This window comes from Diceros bicornis, chromosome 20 (assembly GCF_020826845.1).
Source record: "Diceros bicornis minor isolate mBicDic1 chromosome 20, mDicBic1.mat.cur, whole genome shotgun sequence".
Classification (NCBI taxonomy): Eukaryota; Metazoa; Chordata; class Mammalia; order Perissodactyla; family Rhinocerotidae; genus Diceros; species Diceros bicornis.
In genome coordinates, this window is record NC_080759.1 from 21,733,750 (window position 1) to 21,759,182 (window position 25,433).

Below are 25,433 nucleotides of genomic sequence, written 5' to 3' on the forward strand. Positions count from 1 at the left end.
ATATTTTTTATATATAATATTATATATATATATATATTTCTTTTAGGAACCTCCATACTGTTTTCCATAGTGGCTATACCACTTGACATTCCCACTAGCAGTGTACGAGGGTTCCCTTTTCTCCACATCCTCTGCAACGCTTGTTTCTTGTCTGTTTGATAATAGCCATTCTAATGAGCATGAGCTAATATCTCATTGTAGTTTTGATTTGCATTTCCCTAATAATTAGTAATGTTGAACATCTTTTAACGTGCCTGTTGACCATCTGTATGTTTTCTTTGGAAAAATGTCTGTTCAGATCCTCTGCCCATTTTTTAATCGGGTTGTTTGTTTGTTGTTAAGTTGTATGAGTTCTTTATATATTTTGGATATTAAGCCCTTATCAGATGTATGATTTGCAGATATCTTCTCCTATTCAGTAGGTTACCTTTTCATTTTGTTGATGGTTTCCTTTGTTGTGCAAAAGCTTTTTAGCTTGATGTAGTCCCATTTGTTTATTTTTTCTTTTCTTTCCCTTGCCTGAGGAGACATATCCAAGAAAATATTGCTAAGGCCAATGTCAAAGAGTGTACTGCCTATGTTTTCTTCTAGGAGTTTTACAGTTTCAGGTCTTACATTCAAGTCTTTAACACACCTTGAGTTAATTTTTGTGTATGGTATAAGATAGTGGTCTGGTTTCATTCTTTCGCATGTGGCTGTCCAGTTTTCCCAGTACCATTTATTAACGAGACTTTGCTATCTCCTTTGTATGTTCTTGGGTCCTTTGTCGTAAATTAGTTGTCCACATATGTGTGGGTTTATTTCTGGGCTCTCAGTTTTGTTCCCATGTACTTTTGATTACAAGTATTATGGATATCATGATCACCAGCTGTTTGCTAGAATAAAAATTATGCAAGCCTTTTAGGGGGCAATTTGGTAATACCTATCAAAATTGTAAATGCATATTCCTTTTGACCCAATACCCTTCCCAGTAATTCTCCCTAGAGATAGTCTTATAAAAGTACACCAATCTATATCTACAAGGATGTTCACTGAAGCATTGCTGATAATGGTAACAAATTGTGAACAATCTAAATATTCATCAGGGGGAGCTGCTTAAATAAATTACATTACTTCTGTACAACAGAACACCATACGATCCCTGAAAAAAATATGGTTGATATCTATGTGCTGTTATTGGAAGACCTGCAGGATAAATTAAAGAAAAGAACAAGTTTCAGAAATCCAAACAGTGTGAGTTGATTTGTGTATGTTTTTCTGAAAATATACACACGTTAAGTTAATACACACAAACACAGTTTCCTAAAACTTAAAAGATTAATTTTTTTCTGGAAGAATACACAGAAATATAATACATACGATTAAGAGTAATTAATTTTACAGAGTGGGATGGGGATGTTAGATGATCATGAGCCTTTTACCTTCTGTCTCCTGCCTTTCTCTACTATAGGAGTTTCCTAAATCCATGCATGTATTCTCCTTTTTTAAAATTTAATTTTCACTTTGGTCATTTGGATGGTGGGTTTAGGCACAATATTTTTCTCTTTTAAGCTTTATGCATTACGTGGAACAAGTAAATGTTATTTAAAATATAATAAAACCCATGGAAAGGATTTGTTATTGTTTTTAAGATCACACTCGATATAATAATTTCTGAAGTCTATCACTGTATTTATTTATATTTTCCCTAGCCCAAACAGTGATTGAAAAAATTTCAAGCTCATTCAAACTATGTTGTTTTATACAGAATTATCTTAATGCCTATTTGTCTTTGATATTCCCCAGTCCTTGACTGGATGTAGATAGAAAATGAGCATAGGGCAGATGCCTGAAGCCATAACACTTGGGCCATATGGTACAAGGACAAGATACGAGGGACCCCTAACAAGAACAAGCCTCTTCTAGTTCCTGCAGTGAGGGATGCTTTGAGGAAGGTTAAAAAGACAGACAACCCCAGGATCCCACCCACAGTGTTCCAGAAATGTGTTCCAGAAATGCTGTCTTTTATTATGGGAATATAAAAAGGACAGAGGATCGAGAGTAGTGGAATACTCTCTGAGCTGGGAGTTTGGAGGCCTGGGGTCAAGCCCCAGCTCTGCCACTTGCCCTCTGACCTTGGACAAGTCACTTAACTCTCACCCCACAAAGGGGTGGAATGGCCACTTATCTTGGCAATAAAACAAATCAGACATACTGATATTTATGATAAAAGTTCAGCCTTGCAACTTGGTCACCTGGTGTGCAAAGCGTCTGGCTCTCTCTTCACTTAGCAATACAAAATTGCTACAAGAGAGGTCGACCTTGAACTGAATACTGTCAAAACAGAATAAAGGAGAGGACAAGCTATATCTATGTCAGTAGGTATTCTAAACTGTGTCCTTAGATTAAGTGAAGGCTTGAGAAATCTTTGTGCCCCAGCCTCATTGGTTTGGACTGCAAAATGCTTTCACTGAAGTACATTGATTTTTTTAGTTGACCCTGAGCTGTCAGCAGGGGCCACAATAAGAAAATCACTGTTAAGGATACATTGTTTCATTATGTTTTTCAATGTGCTTTTAAGAAAATGTCCAGATATTAAATTCCCTTTAGAATTTGCACCAGGAAAATGTTTGTCGTTTCTGCTAGCTAATTTTACTTCAGATTGTGAGATAATGCGAAGATAGTGTATACATTACACATACTCATTTTACCATGTCTGAATCAATTTCTACATCTTTAAGTTGGAGAAAATAATACTCATTTTAATCTCCTTTGATTTTCAAACTTATGTCACCGCTTTAGGCCCTTTTGCTTGGACTTTAAACTCATCTACCCATTTGTCTGCTCAACATCTCCAGTAACTCATTCATTCAGCAAATATTTACCAAGCATCTACTATGTGTCAGGCACTGTTCTAGGCATGGAAGATGCAGTGGAGATCAAGACAAGCCAAGCCCTTGACCTTATGGAACTTTCAGTGCAGTAAAGGAGAAAGATAGTAAACAAGATAAAGCAAATGTGTCACGTTTCCTTTTGTGTATGTTTTTTAGATGTTTTCTTAGTGGTTACCATGGGGATTACAATTAACAACCTCAATTTATAACAATCTACTTTGAATTGACACCAACTTAGCCTCAATAATGTATAAAAACTCTGCTTCTATGCAGTTCTGTCCTCCCCCCATTTATGTTGTTGTTCTCATAAATTACATTTATACATTGTGTGCCCATAATCATAGATTTTAAATTATTAATTATTCTTTTATGCACTTGTCTTTTAAATCATATAGGAAATAAAAAGAGGAGTTACAACTAAAAATACAATAATATTAACTTTTATATTTACCTATGTGGTTACCTTTATCAGAATTCTTTATTTCTCTGTTACTGCTTTGAGTTACTGTCTAGTATTCTTTCGTTTCAGCCTGAAGGACTTCCTTTAGCATTTCTTGTAGGGCAAGTCTACTGATGATGAACCTCCTCAGCATTTGTTTATCTAGGAGTGTCTTACTTTCTCCTTCATTTATGAAGGATAGTTTTGCCAGATATAAAGTTCTTAGTTGACAGTTTTCTTTTGGCACTTTCACAATGTCATCCCACTCCTTTCTGGCATTGGTGGTTTCTAATGAGAAATCTTCTGTTAATCTTATTGAAGATCTCTTGTATGTGACTAAGTGCCTCTCTCTTGCTGCTTTCAAAATTCTCTCTTTGTCCTTGGCTTCCAGTAATTTGATTATTGTGTGTCTTGGTATGGATCACTTTGCATTGATCCTTCCTGGAGTTTGTTGAGCTTCTTGACTGTATAGGTTCATGTCTTTTATCACATTCTAGGAGTTTTCAGTCATTATTTCTTAAATATTCTTTCTTCTCCTTTCTCTCTCTTCTTCTTCTAGGATTCCCATTATGTGTATGTTGGTACACTAATATGGTGTCCCATAGGTCTCTTAGGCTCTATTTATTTTTCATCATCCTTTTTTCTTTCTGCTCCTCAGACTGGATAATTTCAATTGACTTATCTTTGAGTTCACTGGTTCTTTTTTCTCCCTGCTCAAATCTGCTGTTGAAACCCTCTAGTTAGTTTTTCATTTTAGTTATTATATTTTTCAGCTCCCAAATTTCTGTTTGGTTCCTTTTTATAATTTCTGTCTCTTTATTAAGATTCTCTGTTTGTTCATACATCATATTAGTTTCCTTTAGCATTCTTTCCATGATTTCCTTTAGCTCTGTGAGCATATTTAAGACAATTGATTTAAAATCTTTGTCTAGTTGGTCCAATGTCTGTGTTCCTCAGGGAAAGTTTGTTTATTTCTTCTGTGAATGGGCCATACTTTCTTGTTTCTCACATGCTTTGTAATCTTTTGTTGAAAACTGGACGTTTTGAATATTATAATATGGTAACTCTGGAAATCAGAGTCTTCTCCCTTCTCAGGGTTTGTTTTTGTTATTTGCTATGAGCTATAACTGTTTGTGTAGCAGCTTTTCTAAACTACTTTTGTAAGGTCTGTATTCTTAGTCATATGTGGTCTCTGAATTCTCTGTTCCTTTAGCTTGTGTTCAGCTATTGTTTTGACAGAGATTTCTTTGAATGCCAGGAGCTGAGAGAGAGAGAAGGAGGAGAAAAAAAAAGACTTTCAGGTCTTTTCTGAGCATACATGCTGCCCTGAGCATGTGCATAACATTGTAAATTCCCGTTTATTCAAGTGCTTCTGAATTCTCTGATTTCTCAAACTCTCTCTAGCTTTTCCTCCCAGGATTTTGGCAGTCTATCATATGCCTCAACTTAATCTTTTGCCCCAGGTGACTACAGGCTTTTAGTTTGCCTTAAAAGGAGTTCCACCTTGAGTAAGTTCCTAGTTAGGTGAAACAAAGACGGGCACCCTGTATCAGTCCTTCAGTTAGTCCCCAGCTACGTTAGAACAGACAAACACAGTTCTTTACAAACAAAGTCTGCTCTGCTCCCTCCAGAACCAGGGACCAGCATCCCATCCTGGTAATTTGGACTGTCATCTTCAAGATCACTGCTGAGCCAGGGAGAGGCATTGTCCCAGGACAAATAAAAAATCGCAATGCGTTCCTAACATTTTCAAATTGCTTTTTTGTTGATTCAGCATTCTCCTGATTGCTGTAAAGCCTTTTTTCCCAGAGTTCTGAGAAGTTGATTCTGACAGTCTTTGCTTGATTTTTTCAATATTGCCTTGGGGGCTGGGGCCCTTGGATGTGCCTACTCCGCCATTTTTGCTGATGTCATTTTCCTGCCCTTCTTTAATAATTTTATTTATTTATTTATTTATTTTTTCCCCCAAAGCCCCAGTAGATAGTTGTATGTCATAGCTGCACATCCTTCTAGTTGCTGTATGTGGGACGCGGCCTCAGCATGGCCGGAGAAGCGGTGCGTCCGTGCGCGCCCAGGATCCAAACCCCGGGCCGCCAGCAGCGGAGCGCGCGCACTTAACCACTAAGCCACGGGGCCGGCCCTTCCTGCCCTTCTTTAAAATGTAAGTTTTAGATATGTGTTTTATTTATCAAAACATTCTTTCTTAAACTGTAAAATACTTCGCAGTTTTAGAATTTTTAACTGCAGTTGTAATCCTAATACCATAATATTGCTGTAGGCACACAAGGGATACTTTGCAAAGTATTTACATATTTATAAAACTCTTTAAAGAGGAAATGGTAAATCTCATTATGTTAGCTTGGCACAAAAATGATTACGTAAAAAATTTCATCCTTTTCAAAAGTAACCTCATTGTTGAATGAAGGAAATTATTGGGATATTGGGACTAAATGGAGGGATGTAGACTCTTCTCCACCTTCTCTGCTATGTCCTTTGTATTATAATCCTTAGTTGAAGGCAAGTTCTTCAAGGTCTCCATTTGGGGAGTTCTGCAGGGCCTGGCCCAGTGTGTCACATGAGAGGTGCTTAATAAATATTTGTGAAATGAACTTCAAGTTAACTGGGACTTTGCTATTATGTTGAACAAAAGCAGGAGATGTGCATTTCCATGCTGGAAGGAGTATAGATATTTTCACTCAAAGAACAATTTCTTAGACAGGTTCCAGAAGATAGTGTTGGAGTATGGCACCTGTGTTACCCTAAGAGCAGGTGCAGTGTGGAAACACTGGAGTGGAGGTGAGAAATTAGATTTAAGGTCTTTCCATAAAATAGTTTCCACTTTACAAACAGTGATTTGAAAAGGAAATATGTGGGGCCAGCCTGGTGGCATAGTGGTTAGGTTTGCATCCTCTGCTTTGGCAGCCCGGGGTTCACAGGGTCAAATTGCGGGTGCGGACTGACGCACTGCTCATCAAGCCATGCTGTGGCGGCATACCACGTGCAAAATAGAGGAGGATGGGCACGGATGTTATCTCACAGCCAATGTTCCTCAGCAAGAAAAGGAAGATTGGTAACAGATGTTAGCTCAGGGCCAATCTTCCTCACCAAAACAAAAAGGAAATATTCTGTTCCTTATGCGAGGAGCAGTGTGGTCGAATTAAGCAGTGTGTTGGAGGCAAACTTTGGATAATGCCTAATTTTCCTGACTGTTTTGAGTATGAAGTAAAGCCATATATGTGAAACACTTGACCTGAAGGCCTAGCACAGTGTAGATTCCTAATAATGTAACCTCTTTACATGGGTCCTTAAAGTGGAATATGAGTTTTTACTCACCTTCTAGGCTATCAGCATTTGGTGTGATAGGAAAGCTATTCTGGGGCAGATGTGGAATGGTTGGGAAGTTGGGGAGGCAGGGACGTGATGTGTAAGGAGTATATAGTGAGCCGGTGAGAAATTAGGCTATGGAACGTGGAAATATTATTAGAAAATAATTACCTTATTCTTTTCCTATCATTGTAGTAATTAACTTATTCACCTCCAAATATGGAGAAATCAGTGTACATATTCTGTGCTTTTGGCATAGGGCTTGGATTCCAAGAAAGAGGAATGTATTTCCAGATGATGGATAGAGAGAATGTATGTAGCAACCTTACTGAAGTAACTGGGCCTTCCTTGCCTATTTTCATACCATTATCCTTTAAAGGTGTTATCCAGACTCTAAAGCATCCCGGCACTGACTTCCCTAACATCAGGATAATTCCACCACTTGGAGAAATGAGAGAAAGCTCCCCTATCTTTTGGGATTTAAAAAAAAAAAAAATGGAGGATGAGAAATACCTTGTGTAGAGCAGAGAAATCTGAACCAGTACATACTCAATGAAAGATCTGAAATTAAATTATCTTGGATTTTGAAAGTGAAATGCTGTTCTCATACCATACGTGTAATGTGCATGTGCATAAGGTTAAAAAAAATCCAATACTGCCTTATAACAGTTTTAGCCCTGAAGAAGAAAACCTAGTGTTCTCAAGGGTTCATAGATAAGACTCTAACCAAGTAATAAGTGTTGCTTGTGGTTTTTGATTCTACAAATGGGCATAGTGTGATGGCCCAGAAACTTTTTGATATGCCCATACTAATTGTGATTATATAAACTGATTATCTCATTAAATGAGGAAAATGTAATCATATGTGGGATATTAGCTTTGCTTTCACCTTCCCTTGGCTAATGACTCCTCTTCCTTCAGGTGTCAGAGTGAAAAAAACATAGTTCCCCCACCCCTGCCATGTTCATCCCCACCTTCCTTACCCCCATCTTCTCTCATACTAAAACATCTTTCTGTTTCACACTCTCATAGCTCCTTGACCCTCAACAGCACTGACCATGACTACAATTAGTTAGAATTTTATGTATAAATTGTCTAATAAGGGTTTCCCTCAATATACTCCCTGCTTCAAGAAATAGTGATATCATTAGAAAAGGGTGTTAAAGTATAGAAAAAACCTAGAATCTGTTTTCTTGTATCAAAAGCTCATTTTATGTACAGCAAATTTATAAATATGTATTAAGATTCTGTTACTCTCTACTCAATAATAATAATAACAATCCCTTATGTTTGTATAGTGCTTTGTAGTTTGTGAGATACTATATTACCTTCCTTAATTCCTTGAGGTGGGTAATATCCCATTTATTTTACAGGTAAGAAACTGAGGCTCAGAAAGGTTGAGTGACTTACACAGGGTCATGCGGCCCAGTACCTGGCAAAATGAGGGCTCCAATCAAGCCCCAATTTTCTTTCTCTATCACAGCTGCATCTCTTAGGAATGGTCTAGTTCAGCATACATGTAAATATTTATAAACATTATGTCATTGTTCTGAACTAGTATATCTTACTATGTTGACTGTTTTATGACAGTGGAGCTATGTAGCAAAGTGGACATTTGCAGAAGTTCAATCTACAGCAGTTTTATATTCCCTCTGCTTTGAAATTTTCATCCTTTGCTAGCAACAACATACTTCCCTGACAATAAATAAAGAAAACATTTTCCTGTTGTCTAAATGCTCTTCTCACATGCTTAGCATGCCTGGAGTTACTTTTTGCAGACTTGCCTTTCTCCTTACACTCTGAAATCCCAGTGCTGCTGCTTGTTTGAATGTTTGATCATCTGACACCTAATAATAACAACTTCATTGGCCCTACAATGGAGTTTCATCTTTCTTAATGTTTAAAGACGTTTAGAAATTATTTCATTTCTTAAACAAAAAATCACAGTAGAAGTAAATACGCATTTCCCTTGGGAGATAAAGACTGAAATTTGAAAGTAAATCACTACTGACTTTAAGCCAATAAAAAAAAGTTTCATGGAGATGATTTTTTCGCAGTCATTTTTTTTAAATGCAATACTAAAACCAGGGAGTGTCATATAAAACAAGCCCAAAGCACTCTTTGTACCTAGCTAAAAATTACTTTTGTGGCCTTTGACATATCAAGGGACTTTGCTATTATAAAGCAAGCATAAGAAGAAATCTTTTCAACCTTCTAAAAATTTAAACATAAGAAACTGTTTTCATCTGTGCAAGGACTCTCATTCTTTCACACACAACTTCCAAAATCACAGCACAGATTGTCCAAAAAACATTTGTACTAATTGTTTGGTTTATGAAATTTGAGTTATCATTCCCAAAAGCATGAGATATAAATGAAATTTTTTTTCTTTTATCCAAAGCTTAGGGGAACAGTAAAATTTTTGTATAGTATGGGGTATCAGGTGGTGGGTAATGGAGAAACAATTGTTATAATTTTAAAGCATAACACTCAAAGAAAAAAGATCTATGGGAAAACTGTAATTTTATCCAGGTATGTATATATTTGTTTACTAATATTTTTAGTGATCACTACATCAAAAGTACAAAGGGAAAAGAGTGAGGTTTTCCAGAAAGTTGCATGAAGGTATTCTTGCATTATCTAGATCCATCCTTTTTAGAATATGATCTGTAGACTGGTGCTAGTCCACAAAATGTACCAGGATGCAGCAGGATAAATGCAGAAATTGAGAGTAAGCATTTAAGAAACTGATAGCAATTTAACATTGCTGTAACATCCAAGTGCATGATTTTGTATTCTACAAAAGCATAGCTTGATCCGTGATGGCCTAGAAAACAAATACAAAACAAACCAGATGCTTCGTCACATGATATTAGAAGCTCTGAGGTAGCTCCCGGTCCACAAACTTTCTTTCAAGAGTCAGATAGTAAATATTTTAGGCTTTTGCAGGCCATGCTGAGTCCTGACTACTCACCTCTGCTGCACACGAGTACCATAGACAATATTAAACAAATGAATGTAGTATGTCCCAATTAAACTTTATTTATGGACGTTGAAATTTGAATTTCATCTAATTTTCACATGTCCTAAAATACTATCATTATTTGATTTTTTTCTCAAGAAAGCGTGAAAACCATTCTTAGCTCCTGCAGGCTATCCACAAACAGGCAGTGGGCTGGATTTGGACCTCGGGCCCAGCTTGCTGACCCCTAAGCTTGATCACCAGTCCAGCAATCTTCAGAGACAGATGCTGTTGTTTCCTTGTGCCGGTGTTCCTCTCTGTCTCTGCGATTTTAATTGCTACTTACTTTCACTCTGCAGTCTGGGTTATTATTCAGGAATACCTCGGAGCATTCATAATGCTTAGAACATTGTGTTGAATAAAGTCCAGAAGGAAAATGTTCCAAGTATCACTGTGGGAATAAGTCTTAAGATTCCCTATGACCTACCAGCTTACATGAACTTTGCTTAAAAAAAATCCAAGAGTAGGATGGAAGATCTCTTTATCCGGTACATAATTATAATAGTGGATTATTTTAATTTGTTGCCTGGGATGGGTAATGATAGAGCATGAGTTGAAATCCTGCTTCCTTCTTATCCTGAAATGGAGAAGTAATCTGTTTTGATGATAATCAAATGACAAAAAGCTGTGACTAGATTGTGCTAGCTTAGCATCCAAAATAGGGAATGGCTCAGAATCTCCCCTGTCTTGGGCCCTTTTTCTCTCATACTGTTAACAGAAATCCAGACCCTAGCCGCTCCCACAGCAGACCAACCATCATAAAGCCATCCTCATATTCCTCCTCTCAGAAATCTCCATTTGGCTTATTAGAAGTGGTTCGTTCCTCATTGAGCACTACGTACTTTTATATGGTTGAATACTACATAATTTTATTACCTGGTGGATCTTTCACATTATCATCAAATCATAACATTCATGTTATGTGGTTATTATTGTTTTACTTATCATTAACTTTTCACATTAATATAGCACCTTTTTCTCCACCTCACTTAAAATTTGCTACCAAATATCTGCATGTGAATTGAGCAAGCCACTATGTGAGTGTGTGGACATTGAGCAAAGGCACTTATCTTCTTTATTATTCATTTCTTAGTCTGCAGTCCTAACTTAAGTTTTTGGGTTTCTTTCACTCTTCACTTATACAGCAATCTTTTGGAAAGAGAGTTACTTGTAGTATTTCAAACTTGGGGAAACCTTTCATCAAGTTGATAAAGTTCAGTGTTCTGAGCTAATATGATAGAATCTCCTGTCAGAGTATATGTTCCTTTTTTGTTCTGTTTCAAAATACAAGAGGTTGACTTTTGTATGCATGCCATGGCATTTTGGACTGAGTCAAGCCCTCCAAAAAAGTGAGAACTATGAAACAAACCAGCGTTCAAGGAGACATATCCTTGGAATATGAGCAAGCCCATTAATGCTGTATTTTGAGTAAAGTGGGTTTGATCATATGCATGCTCTCTTCTATGTCAGCATTTTAAGTGAGGAAGAAACTATACCTCCTGATATTGGAGAACAAACTGCAAAAGTTGGTTCCCTGATTGTATTATGAATACATAAAAAAATCCATTTTCAAACACAGTAGCTTTTTAAATAGACAACTTCCTATTTTTCATTTGAAAATCGAAGTCAGCTACTAGTATAAGTGCTTTCTTCATTAGTCATATTTAGTTACATGATGTCTTGTTCTTTATTATTTTAGTGTATTTGTAGATAAAATGCCTTGTTCTGTAGAAAGTTGTGTATTGAGGAGAGTTCTGGTTACATAGCTAGTCTATAAATAGCATGAAGTGCCGGGCCCTGAATGCTGTATCCAGTGGGAATTAAATTATTAAATTGTTGTTTTACATGTACTGAGGGTTATTCATCCAACTAATGTTTGTCAAGTACCTTCTATGTGGCCAGTGTTATGTAGCTCTAACTTTATTTAACAAGATTTTTTTTTTTAGATTATAATTTTTTTTCTTTGAGTATTATTTGCAATCTGAGACACTTCTGAACTTAAACCTTTAAAAGTAAAGAGCCAATTCTCTTCCGGATGGCAACGAAAGACTGTGTGTGTGTGTGTGTGTGCGCGCGCGCGTGTGTGGTTGTGTGGTTGTGTAAAAGTCCTTGAGCCCCAGGCTCTGTGCATTTATGTTCCAGTGACATGTCTTGTTAAAGCCTTTAGCCCAGTACTTCTCAATGAATCCAGTTCTGATCCAGTGTGAGGGAATAACAAATGGGCATAATTATAGCTCACTTGATCTGTATATTACCTATTCTGTGCTACTAGAAAAGTATTTAGCAAGCGTGCGACCTTTAGTTAATGAAAAAAAGTAAAACTATATAAAAACAAATTAACTCTCAATTGTTCTCTTAATAAAAATGTGTGTACTAGGAGGTGAGAACTTCTCCAGTTTAATAACTGTAGCTGCTTTGGCAATCTATTAGATAAAAGCTCCAACAGCATAAACTAATACTTTTGTTTTATCAAATTGCTTCCAGATTTCTCTTTTATATTCACCGAATAAGAGTAGTCTATAGGACCGATTTCTACTGCTTCTCTCCAGGAAAGCCACTGTTAGGCAAAGACCAGATCTATAAGCCACTTCAGGGCAAGTTTCACAAAACCTGTCCATTTATTTTTACTGTTTACTTGTGTAGGGAGTCTTATATGAGGCCAAAAGAACCATAGAACATTGTTTTTACATAAAGGATGGTAGGAGTTAGGTGGGGAAGAGCTGACTAATATTTGTTAAGGGACCTACTGTTAAGTTTGAGTTCTACATTAGACACTCTTAGTGGTTTGTCATGATCTGTCCTCAATTCTGAATTGCCTTAATCTCTCTGTCATTACCTTATTCCGGTTCATTGTCATTGTCTCAAGTTTCCAGGGTTTTTTGGAATGTCACGAATTCCTTCACCTCTAGCTATCCTGCTTCTTTTCTCATTTGTCTATTGGTTCTGTGATACTATTGTTGTGTTCATTCATTTTCCTTCTGCAATCTCCCTTTTTATCTCGTTCCTTTAACTTATCACTGATGTCTCATTCAATTCATACTTTCTTTATTCCTGTATTCTAATATGCTCATGGAGATTTGGGTGGGGGGGGGTTGCTGGGGGTGGGGTGGTGTATATTTTCTTCCAAGGTAGGTTCTTGCTTCCTCCCACCCCTTCTTTCCTTCTCTCTTTGCTCAGTAGTCCTGCTTACTCGTCATATCCTCTTCTCTTGGTTAGACTTCAGTTTGATTGGAACGTTCAATTAAGAACTGTTTGCTGTAGAGTGTTGGTGAATTGTCCTTGTTTTCCTTTTTTACCTTCTCTGATTAGGGCTTTGTACCTTGTCCCTGGAGCTTCATTCAGATGAGGATTTGGGGACCTGAGGCCACAAGCTGGGGAAGGGGTAGAGAGTGAGTAGAGCTGGGGTTTGTGCAGTTGGTTGTAGGATCTGGACTTTGCTCTTCTCAGTAATTGTGTGAAATGCCCTGCAGCAAGGTTCGCTCTGCATATTCACAGATGTATCTCTGGAGGAGAGAGGATATGGGGTTTGTCCTCTCTGGCTCTGGATTATTCCCAATTCACGGAGGTGTTAGCAAGCCTTTTTTTTTTTTTTCTGACCAAGAAGGTCAGCCCCTGGTGTTTCCTTCCCTTGCCAAACCGTACTCACCTCCAGCAGGTTTCTGTCCTTTCCCAACTAATGGAGAAAAGGGGAAACCTGTGTGCTTTCGCAGTAGCATCACTGAGCCACAGAGGGGGAAGGAAACTTCACCTGGGGTTCTTCTCCGCCTCATTCTCATTCTCTCCCCACCCTCAACACGCACACGCACACGCACACGCACACACACACTCGTGTTCAGATCTTATTTTTTCTTCTCTTTAGCTAAACCCTTGTTTACTGCTTAAGATACAGCAAACTCTGATACAGACTAGTGCACCCATGTTAACACAAACTCTGATTTAACACAATTGGCAATTGGCTATCCTCTTTCCTTCATCCCAGCCCTTGTCCTTATGTCATTAACTTTACAGTAATGAAATCTCACGTACATGATTGAATTTGTTAGACTCCTACATGTAGTGTTATAATGACATTGGGCTGTAATTAATTAGCTTTGCTTGATTGTGACTCATACTCTTTTCTTCTCCTCCTTTCCTCCCAGGCATGGAAAACCAAAATGGTGAGTCCTGATTTGCTTTTCTGTGTCTGAAGAGATCCTGTGATGGCAGGGAGGTATTTTTACTCTGGATGGATTTTTCCATCTTTTCCCCAGGTTGCCTAAATACCACTTCAGATCTATTTTCCCAAAATTGGGGGCTGTTAATGATAGGTTTTAGGTCTTTGTCCACCTAACTGTCCCATCTCCGACCCAATCCTTTCTTTTCTTGGAATTTTTGTACTCTTGGGCACCACTTTCAAAGATTATGTTATGGTGTTTTCCTTAACTTGGTTGGTTTCTGTTAACATTTTTAGTTTATTTTAAATAGTGATTTTAAGTTGATTTCATTATTCTTTAGGGGAAGGATTCTATAATCTGACTTTATTCAGCCATCGTAGCCAGGAAGTTCTGTGCTAGGCACTTCACATTTATTATCGTATTTAATCTTCACAATGCTTCTTTAATATATTATAGCTGATATTATCTCTAATTCACACAGGAGGAAACTGGGGTTTGAAAGAGTGAATTTTCCCAATGTCACACAGCTAGAGGTGGAAGATCAGGGTCACATGCAGGCTTGTTTGTCTCCAAAGCCTGTGGTCTTCCCACTTCACACTGCCTCCTCACGGTGCCGTCTGATGCTGAGTACATCAGTAACCCTTCTCTGGGTTTTAGTGACTGCATCTATAAAATGAGGGGGCTGGCTTGTAAGGTCCTTCCTAGCTCTAAACTTTTGTGTTTAAGATCAGTGGAATGAGAAGACTACATTTTACTTTAACATAAATTTATTTGACTTTACATTTAATAGGAATGGCCATATATTTCAAGTTTAAATATATATTTACATATTTCTGCAGTCAGGAATTTTAGATTATATAAACCTTTTTGTTTTCTCAACTCATTTTTCAGGTGCTTTGGAATTTCCCTGCTGTTCTTTTTAACGTATGGTGTTTGCAATAGTGAAGTTGGAAATTTTTATTCAAATTCTGATTTTTTTCCTATATTATTCTGTCTTTGTTTAATACTTCTCAGTGTGCTGAGAATGCCTGAATCTGAGATAGTTTAAGGCAGTGAAGCAAAGCAAACTAAAATAATCCATTTGAAGGTTAAACCCTCAACCTTGAGCTAAACAGAGTTAACTAACCACAGATTACACTAAAGAGACTACAAATCCCTGGTTCTAAGAGTTTATAATCTAAAAGATAAACTGGCTGATGTCAATATACATCTAACTCACATGTGCATACTCACTAAACGACAAATATGTCTGTGTTCACAGCTGCAAAGTAATGGTGCAGAAGCTAGGATTACTGTGGAAATAGTGGTGATCTGTTAGCACAGGAAGTGGAGAACATGAGACACAACGGTGGACAGAATGGAGTTGCTTAGGGATGAGGTCACAATTAGTCTGTGCATGAGGCAGGACTTTGAAGATGAGTGAGTAAAAAAGAGAGAGCTGACCCACATATCCTTGACCACTCCCAGCCTGCTCTGTGGTCAAGTACTGTCTAGCCCCAGGTCCACAAGGCTGCAGCCTCCCTGAGCTGTTGCCCAGGAGTCAACATTCAACATGCATTTCTCATGCCTTCCTTTCTAAAGACCAATTCCGTCCCTAAGAAGGGATCCACAGAAGTGTCGAACTCACCTCAGCCTTTCTCTGAATAATATAACTTAATTAGGCTATTTCTAGCCATACTTTTCTCATTTCCATTTTGTTGATTTGATATTGTTTGAGCCCCTTATATTTAGCAGACACTTTGCTAGGCCTTAGGTAAACCGTGGTGACCAAAAGAAGTAGTACCTGAGCTAAAGAATTTCTAGCAGGTGAATGAGAAAATTGAAAGTCTAGAAGGCAATACAAATAATAAGAACAGAAATCAAAGAAAAGGAGATGGGGGCCGGCCCCGTGGCTTAGTGGTTAAGTGCGCGTGCTCCGCTACTGGCGGCCCGGGTTCAGATCCCGGACGCGCACCGACGCACCGCTTCTCTGGCCATGCTGAGGCCGCATCCCACATACAGCAACTAGAAGGATGTGCAGCTATGACATACAACTATCTACTGGGGCTTTGGGGGAAAAATAAATAAATAAAATTATTAAAAAAAAAAAAAAAGAAAAGGAGATGGTACTGGGGAGAAAGTAGCTTAGGGTGCAGTGGGGAGCTACTCACTAGGTGATGAGGTCGTTTCTCTATTTTACCCGTTTCCTCATATATGCCAAGTATCTTGCTCAAACTATTTGACCACTCCCTTCTGGACTTTTCCTAAAGCCTCATATCTAGGCTGTCTGTCTGTGGAATTGATAGTATTTTTAAACTCCTTTTAGTTAAAACCCAAGTATTTGTTCAAGCCCTGTTACATGTTATGCCAGACATGGTGGTATTTACCATAAAGATCTAAGGCACTGTAAGATCACTGTTGGGATATTAGTTATTTTCTATCCTTCTGTCCTAGCTGTGCTGTTCCCTCTTGTGTGACTTTTATCTCCCATAGCCCACATACCACAGGACCAGGAGTCAGGGTAGCTGTCTTCTTTTTTCCTTGCTGCCATGTCCAGGCCATTTCTCATCCAATTAAAAATCCCAGTTCCTTTGTGTCATAAGCTATCATACTGTTCTACCTGCTACCCTCCTTGATGCATTTTCCACAACCTGCTGTTTATTCTGCCCATCATTCATTGATGCTTTTCAGCACCTGGTTTCACTCTTCCTCTTCCCATGGCTCACAGTCTATCATTCTTGGAAAATTCATCCAGCTCCCTGGAGCTCCTTTCGTCTAACAATCTTTGCTTCCTTCTACCTCAGCCACCCTCTCTAAGGCCATTCTCTACTAGACCTCGTCATTAACTACAAGTAGCTGCTCCACCTGTAAAACCTCATTTTCAAGTCCTCTAACTTTGACAATCACATCCTATCTTTTCAACTCACTTATTCCACACCTGCATCTGAATAGCTGAGCATGACAGGAGGAAAAATCAACAGCGGTCCTGACTGGCCTCTTATCAGATTGATAACCATAAGGCTCAAATAGCCCCGAATTTCCTGGCAATCCTACTATGTTTATCTGGTCAGTTCTCTGGGGGGGACTAGTTCATACTTTCTTTCCTGTCCCAATCCTCCAACATCCATCCCCTCTTCCTTCTCTGTGGATGACCTTGTTTCCTCTTTCAATGAGGAAATAGAAACCATCAGAAAAGAACCTTCATCTTCCCATGACCAAATCTACTAGCCTACTTTCCCCGCTGCCTTACTGTGTGTCCTTTTCCTTTCACCTGCTGAAGGTACACTTTCTTTTTGGCATCATTAGTTTTTGCTCCTCTCTAGTGGAACATTCCAATTATATGGCCTATTATAATTTTTTTAAAACCTTTCTTTTCCACCCCTCTATCCCTACTACAACCCACTCCTTTCTCGACTCTGCAAGCACACCTTATATAGTAAAACTCCTGGAAAGAATGTTTGTTGTTTATTTGCTGCCTCCTTTTCCTCACCTCTCATTCTCTCTTTAGGCCACACCAATCAGTCACCTTATGACTTGACTCCTCAGCAGTCCACAGTAGATCCATCCTTTCCTGAAGTACTTTCTTCACTTCTAAATGTTGGAATGCAGGCCTCATTTCTTGGACCTCTTCACCATCTACACTTATACGTTAGGTGATCTCATTTTTCCTGTGGGGTTTTTTTTTTGGTGAGGAAGATCAGCCCTGAGCTAATATCCATGCTAATCCTCTTCTTTCTACTGAGGAAGACCGGCTCTATTGCCAATCCTCCTCCTCTTTTTTTCCCCCAAAGCCCCAGTAGATAGTTGTGTGTCATAGTTGCACATCCTTCTAGTTGCTGTATGTGGGACGCGGCCTCAGCATGGCCGGAGAAGCAGCGCGTCAGTGCACACCCGGGATCCTAACCCGGGCTGCCAGTAGCGCAGCGCGCGCACTTAACCACTAAGCCACGGGGCCGGCCCGCCTGTGGTTTTGAATACACTGATGACTCCTATACACTGGTGATTCCTACGTTTATATCTCTAGTCAAACCTCTCCACTGAGTTCCAGACTATTCCTGTGCTTCCTCAGCCTCCCAACTACTATGTTTGATGGTATCTTACATTTAAGGCCAAAAGATTTCTGGACTTCCCCCCACCCAAGCCCCACTCAAACCCAACTCCTCTTCAGTGTTTTCCATCTCAGTAAAAGTAGCATCTTTTCTGCATCCCTCTCCCCCATTTACACAATTCCCAGGCACCAGTTTCTCTTTTTTTTTTTTCTCTTTTTAATTTTATTTATTTTTTCCCCCAAAGCCCCCGTAGATAGTTGTGTCATAGCTGCACATCCTTCTAGTTGCTGTATGTGGGACGCGGCCTCAGCATGGCCAGAGAAGCGGTGCGTCGGTGCGCGCCCGGGATCCAAACCCCGGCCGCCAGCAGCGGAGCGCACGCACTTAACCACTAAGCCACGGGGCCGGCCCCAGCAGTTTCTCTTTATCTTCAAGATATATCCCAAATGTGTCTCTACTGTTACCACCCTAGTCCAAGCCACTGTTCCCACCTGAATTCTTATAATGCTTCCTACCTGGTCTCGCTGCTTCCACTCTTGCCCTCCTACATTATAAACACAGAAGCCCGTGATCTTTAAGTGTGTAAATCAGATCATGTAACTTCCCTTGATCCAGGCCTTAAGTGATCTAGTCCTGCCAGGCTCTCTGATTTTTTCTTCTGCTTACTGCATCATTTGTTAAGTTCCAGTTACATTGACCCCTCCCCCAACATATGTTTTATTTGATTGTTTGGATAAGATAATAAAATTATATTTTAATAAAGAAGAAAAACTCACCTTAAAGGAACACTCTTAACCTAATCTTCCTGTGAATCTCTCACTCACTCTCGCTCAGGTTTCTGCTCGATGTCACCTCAGAGAAAGCTTCCTTGATACCCTCTCTCAAATAGCCGTCCCAGCTACTCCTGCCTCCAAAAATGCTCTACTTTCTTATTGTGCTTTAATTTTCTTCAGAGCACTTACCATCCTCTGAAATTGTATTTTATATATGTTCCTTTTTAAAATTGATTTACTTGCATACATTTAGCACCCCATTAGAATGTTATCTCCAGGATAGCGGGGACCTTCTTTGTGTTATGGCTGCATCGTGTCCCGAATATTTGAAACAGTGCTGTCACACAATGGGCTCTCAATAAGTCTTTGTTTAGAGAATTAGTAATTCTATCTTCTCTCACTTAAAAATATTTTCTTAAAAATAGGCTATGATATACTGCAATCACAAACACCCCGAAATTCTAGTGTTTTAAAGCAACAAAGGTTTCTTTCTCCTTCTTGCTACCTTTCCGTCACTAGCGGACAGAAGAGACCGTTTGTTCTTCTGTAATCACACAGAGACGCGGGCTGAGAGAGCGGCCACCATCTTGAACATCGCCATTTGCAGTGGCAGCAGGAAAAGAGAGCTGAGGTGGGGATAGGGTCGTTAATTAAATCCTCCACTTAACCACTCACAAGTTCTTGGTCAGTACTGGGCCCCACCCAGCTACAGGGAACCAGGCAGTACATCCCAGCAGGTGTCCAGAGGCAGGGAACCAGAAATTTCGGGAAATAGCAATGATGACTACCACAATTGTATTACAGAAAATCTGAAAGCTAGAGGAAGAGGAAAAGCCCATTCATTACCCTCTCATCTTGATATAACCCCAATAATCATTTTTAGATATTTCCTTTCCTTATTTTTAAATGTAATATATGTATTTCTCTCTCTTTAAATTATGAAGTCTATAATTCACACAAAATAACATAACAGACTCTACACAGTCTTAATAATTAATGTTGATATTTTGCCATATTTATTTCATAGCTCAGTTATTTTTAAAATAGAAACTTTATAAATAACTATTTGATTCTATTCCCCTCCCTGCCTCCTAAGAGGTGACTGCTGTCCTGAAGTTAGGGTGTATTATTTTGTGTTGGTTATCTTTCTGTAACTTGCTTTCAGTTCACATTTTTTAAATGCTGCATAAGTAATTCTTGGTGTGAAATTACTGCAAGTTCCATTTCTGGGTATATTGCCCTTATTCCTAAGCCTGTCTCTGGGCTACTAGAATAGTCTACCTTTAATCACTTACTGTGTCCCAGCGCCTCTGCACATTTTCATATACCTGCACGAAAACTTCTTGTTTCAAATCAGTTACTTTCTACTTCTAAGGTTATCCTGGTCTGATATCTGACTTAAGTAATATTTATTTGTATATTGGCATGATGTTTCTGTTGTATTGTCTGGAAATCTTGAACATGTTTATCTGTGATAGTAGTCTGCCTTAGAGTTCAAGCTCCCTGTGACTCATATCTGTGCAAGTCTCTCTCTTCTCTTACACGCCAGACACAATTAGGCACTAAGAGGCAGTTGCTGGAGGTAGTCAGAGGTGAGCACCCTGCAGAGCAGTAGGCCCTCCTCTAGGTGGAGGGGAGGTGAAGAAAGGGAGAAATCACTGATAACTCAGAGAGGAACCACCAAATATATCACCTATGCTTCGTTGAGAACATGCATCTGGCCTGCTATTATCTAATAGTTTAGACGTGAAGTGGGCTTGGACTAGAAGATACTCTACGGGTTCCTATTATGGAGAATTGACCCAGGTCAAGATTCATTCTGCCAGAGCCTTTGGATTTTGTAGTTTCTGGTGTTCTTTGGCAAAACCAGAAGTGGGCATCACTTACCTTCATATACTTGGCTAAAACCCTTGAAAAATTTTTTTGACTCATAAGAAAACAACTTAAACCCAATAATCCTTGCTTCATTTATATTTGATGACAAGCCTATTCTGTAGAGTTTTTCTGCATGAACTTACCCGACCTCCTTTAAAAAGAAAACTCTACCTCAGATGTGGAAATTTATTTATCTTTTCCATTCCATTCTTCTCTAAGAACAGCAAGTTTCCCATGTATTTTTGTATACATAATTCTTTTTTTAAGGATTGTGGGCACACTTTATTGTGAATTTGGTTAAGGCTTAATGATGTGTAATGTTAGATTTCTTCATATTTTAAGTATTTTCTTTTAAAAAAATCCTGTAAAAGTAAAGGGAAAGGAGAAGGAGGAAAGGAAAAGAATGACTAATGCTTTGGTTTAAGAAATAAATAATATTGTGAAATAAACCATTGAGATTTTGTAAGGTAAAAATCTGTCAAATCTACTCAGTATTATGAAAATAAGTAATAAAACATTCATCTCACAGGCAGTTCAAAGGAACCCCATTGACTAAACTTGGTAATTAATCGTTAAGCTTTTTTTTTTTTTTTTGTGAGGAAGATCAGCCCTGTGCTAACATTGGCCAATCCTCCTCTTTTTTTGCTGAGGAAGACTGGCCCTGGGCTAACATCCGTGCCCATCTTCCTCCGCTTTATATGGGACGCCGCCACAGCATGGCTTGCCAAGCGATGCGTTGGTGCGTGCCCGGGATCCAAACTGGCAAACCCTGGGCCACTGCACTGGAGCACTCGCAGTTAACGCTTGCGCCACCCGCCGGCCCCTAATCTTTAAGCTTTAATGAGCAATATAATAAATTTTTTTCTTGTAAAAGTCTGACCTAGTACAATTTTCGATCAAACAGTTTGCTTTTATAGAACAATAAAACTACAAAGACATTTTGAGAATTAAGTCAGCTGCATGATGTGATTATTAAACTATTTGCTGTTAAATGTATATTCAAATTATTGGAAGTTCAAAAGAATTGACATCACATTAGAAATGCTCTTTCTATTTTTCATATTGAACATGGAAGTTCCATAAGTTATGGGCATAAGTGAGGTGTGCGTGTTTCTTTCTTTCCTTTTTTTAAAATCAGTAATTGTTCTCTGTTAAATGTGGAAGCATGACATCTAACTTCTATGTCTATAAAAGTTTAAAAATAACCTATGGGCATTTAATGTTACACTAGACCATGCATAATGAGTGAATTCCTGTTAACTTCATTTCATGTTGAGGAAAAATTCTTCAAATATGCGTAAGGAACTCCCACCAGAGTAGCTGGCTTTTTCTTAGCCATCTTTGACATTTTGATTTCTACTCTTGATCTCTTTCAAAATTTTATTTTATTAAATTTCTCAAAGGTAGAGAGAAAGTTATGGATTGTTTTCTTTCAGCAAATTAAGAAAATGCAACTCTTGCTATATCCCTGTGGGAATTAAGCAGTACTGTAGCACTGGTTGGTCTGGTTTTAAAAATTAAGGCCTTTATTTGTTTTATTTTCAAGCAAAAGTCAACATGTTTGGTCTCTGGGTAACACGTCTAAATTACAGATTTCTATACATATTTGTTAGAATCATATAATGCGTAATTTTAGTCTTTGATGACTATTAACCCACAGACTTCAAATGTAAGGAACATTGGGAATCGTGAGTGATATAATATCTTTCTATTTGCAAAACTGAAATATTGTGACTGAATATTTTCCTCAGTTTGAAGCCGTATTGGCTCCCTATCGATCTTTGTATTGTTGAAATCCCTTCCTACCTATGGTATAACCAATATACATCCTAGGAGAATTGAGTGATACAAAAGATGAGCTTCCTAAGAAACATTCAGTATACATTTAAAGTATTTGAGTTCCCTAGAAATTAAAGTGTCATTGTCTATTTTGCTTAAAATCTTTGAGAGAACTAGAATCTTAAAGGTCTAGCATGCCTTTGGGATGATTTGTATCTAAGCAGTATTAAATTCCCAAACTCGTTTTGTCTTTGTTTAAATGACTGTGAAAGACAGGATATTTGTGAGAAGTAAATATATTTGCATGATCCATTCTTATGACTTTCAAGTAGAATATTTTCCATAATACCAGAAAAATTGCAAAGATTAAGTATGCATTTTAAAGGTCAAAAGGTAAATATGTGCACTAATTCAAACAATGTAACTTTTAACACAAGGAAACACAGGAAGGAAAGCAACCTTACACAAGAGCAAATTTGTAAAGAGAACTTGAATAGCATTAGTAACAAACTGTAATGTCAGTAAGATGGAAACTGAAATACAAGCATTAACATGAAATATAAGACTTTGGGAAGATACAGAAGATAGGTAATACTTTTATAAGGAAATTATTACAAAACAATAATTCCCGAAGTGAAAGGAAAAGGTCAAGGTACTTGAAGAAAAATAACAATTGCCTTTATATTCACCATGACAGTGATTGCATTTGGAGCTCTTCCTAAACCTAATCCGATTAACGATGCTTGATATGCTTAATTTGAGTAGTTGAGGGAAGTATATCCTAGAAGAAATGCAACCAAGATATCATTTGGGTGTGAGTCTAAGAGTCTTCACAGTAACTGACCTACAGGAAATCTCTAATACCTCAAAGAATTTTGGTGTAATTGTGTGATGCTGGGAAAGCTCTGTGCAAAAAAGGGAAAGATTCACCTAACCACGGAAAAATAATTCTGATTTATCCTGATTAACTCTAAACATAGAGACAGAAAACTGAGGCTAATGTGGTCAGACAACAAAGTGATGAGTACAACAAACACCAATAAGAAGAACTTTTTAAAAATGTGTAAACAACCTGGTTAAGAGGATGGTTGGAAGATTGACTTGCACAATAATGTAATGGTTATCGGTAAGAAAATGTATGCAGGCTATTTTGGAAATATAGTTTGATTTCTTATTTCTTTGTACAAAAAAGTAAGAGTATTTACCCATGCATGTGGTGGGGAGGTTTCCTAGGGTAAGTATGTAGTACCGTAGTTCAATTGCTCACCAAGCAGTCTTAAATTTTTAATTTTTTTTTTTTTTAGCAGAAAGTTATCCAAGGAGAAATATGGATAAACCACCTTTTGTAACTTAAAAAAAAAGGAAAAAAGAAGAGAGATGCAAATAAGAACAAAATAAAACATTTTGCATATTTGTAAGCTCTCCTAAATTCTGAATACCATGTTATTGGAGGATGTTTATTTTCACAATCCTCTGGATCGAGAGAAAATTATTTCAGCATTTTAGTATTCTGTGTGTCTCTGATAATGAACACTGACTGTCATTTCTACTCTCATGAGAACGAATAGGAACACTGATCTGACCTTGATATGAATGGCCCTGGGAATGGTTCAGCCCCCGGGGATGACGCTGTTGCTGTGGTACCAGTCGAGCATTGTTTGGGCTGGGAAGTCCCTTAAAACCCGTGAATTCTTTGCCATTCCATAGCCTCGCCCTGATGCGTAGACTTGGCACATCCTTGTTGGTGTTATTGTTATGTGATACTTATGTAGCACTTGCGTGGGAGTCTTTTCTCTTAAGTTTTAATAGTTGTTTAAACTACTGACCTAAGAGTTATCCTGGAAAAGAAAAACCAGTGTAAATGTGCTAAAAACCAAATGAGACTTTTTTTTTAATCCCATGTCAGGTCCTCTGTGTGTGTGTGTGTGTTGTCCTTATTCCACGATAACCTTTTATCTCCTGGACACTTAATTTGTCATTTAGGACATCTGTGGTTAGGACTAGAAGGCCCATTTTGTAATTGGTCACCATGCCAGAGGTGAAAGCCATTGACACTGAGCCTCCGGGGAGGGAGAACTCTTGGCAGGGTCCACTTTCAGTGGGTGTTTTTTTCGGTTCTGTCAGGTTCTGTGTTCCCTTGGGGGAATTTGTACCCAAAGAGTATTGAGTTTTTTCTGTTGATTTTTTTCCAAAAGCATGTGTTTTCTGCATTCCTATTTTACGGTTCTCTGCAAAGGAGGAACAGTTTCTTTCCCTATTTGGTTTGGATTTGATTAGCAATCTTTGGGATTAGTTTACTTTTTTTTTAAAGTAAAACAAGTGAGAGGTAGCAGAGGGTGGTGGAAATAGCACTGGGCAAGGAAGCAGAGTTCTGGTCCCAGCTTTTCCTCTAGGCGACCCTAGCAGAGGAACTCGAACTGCTTAACTGAGTCCCGTCGTCGGGTTATATGCAAATGAAATGCATCAATAAATGAGAAAATTGGATAGTCAACTCCTAATCAATTTCAAAAGTCTGTATTCCTTGTGATAATAATGATGGTAACAACAATAGCAATAGCAGCTGTCAAGGACTTTCTAGACGTTGTTTGTAATTCCTGCAGCAACCCTGAGAGATACATATGTATTATTTTTCGGATAAGGATGCAAAGGTTTGCTCAATATCATACAGGTAGCAAATGGCAAAGTCAAGACTGAAATTCAAGTTGGTCCAACTCCCTGCAGTTGAGCCAATTCTCTGATTTTCCAAGCTGGACAAGTTTTAGAATTATGCATATAAGTTTTAGAATTAGGCAGTTCCAGGTTTAAAACTCAGCTTTACTGCTTTCTAGCCCTGTGACCTTGGGCAAATTGTTTACCCTTTCTCTGAGCATTGTTAAAGTGTGATGTGGGCAAAAATCACATTTTTATCATAAAGTCGTTGAGAATAAATGCCCGTGTGTGAAGCAAATGATAGCTTTTGCCCTTGGCTGCTTATTTATAATCATTATTTCTAAGTAAAGAGGCCTATCATGAAGACATTTATATAAAGAAATATTGTTTTACTAGGTTTATATATGCATCTCTTTCTAAAAGCTAATCCTTTCATAAATGATTTCTTATTTTTTCCTTTTATTTTCTTTCTTTTCTCTGAGATTACAAATGCCTGAGATAATCTAGGATTTCTGGG

The 25,433-nt window shown here is 38.2% G+C and overlaps 1 protein-coding gene across 6 annotated transcripts in view; it reads left to right on the forward strand.

Moving 5' to 3' along the window:
* ARL15 (ADP ribosylation factor like GTPase 15) overlaps positions 1 to 25,433 on the forward strand; it is a 407,407-nt gene that overhangs the window by 339,668 nt on the left and 42,306 nt on the right. For 5 of the 6 annotated variants that reach the window (XM_058564094.1, XM_058564092.1, XM_058564093.1 and 2 more), the window contains one exon: positions 13,798 to 13,815. The exons of the other annotated variant lie outside the window; for it this stretch is intronic. In XM_058564094.1, the coding sequence (XP_058420077.1) occupies positions 13,798 to 13,815 (18 nt within the window). The remainder of the gene's footprint in view (positions 1 to 13,797; positions 13,816 to 25,433) is intronic. 6 annotated transcript variants of the gene reach the window in all.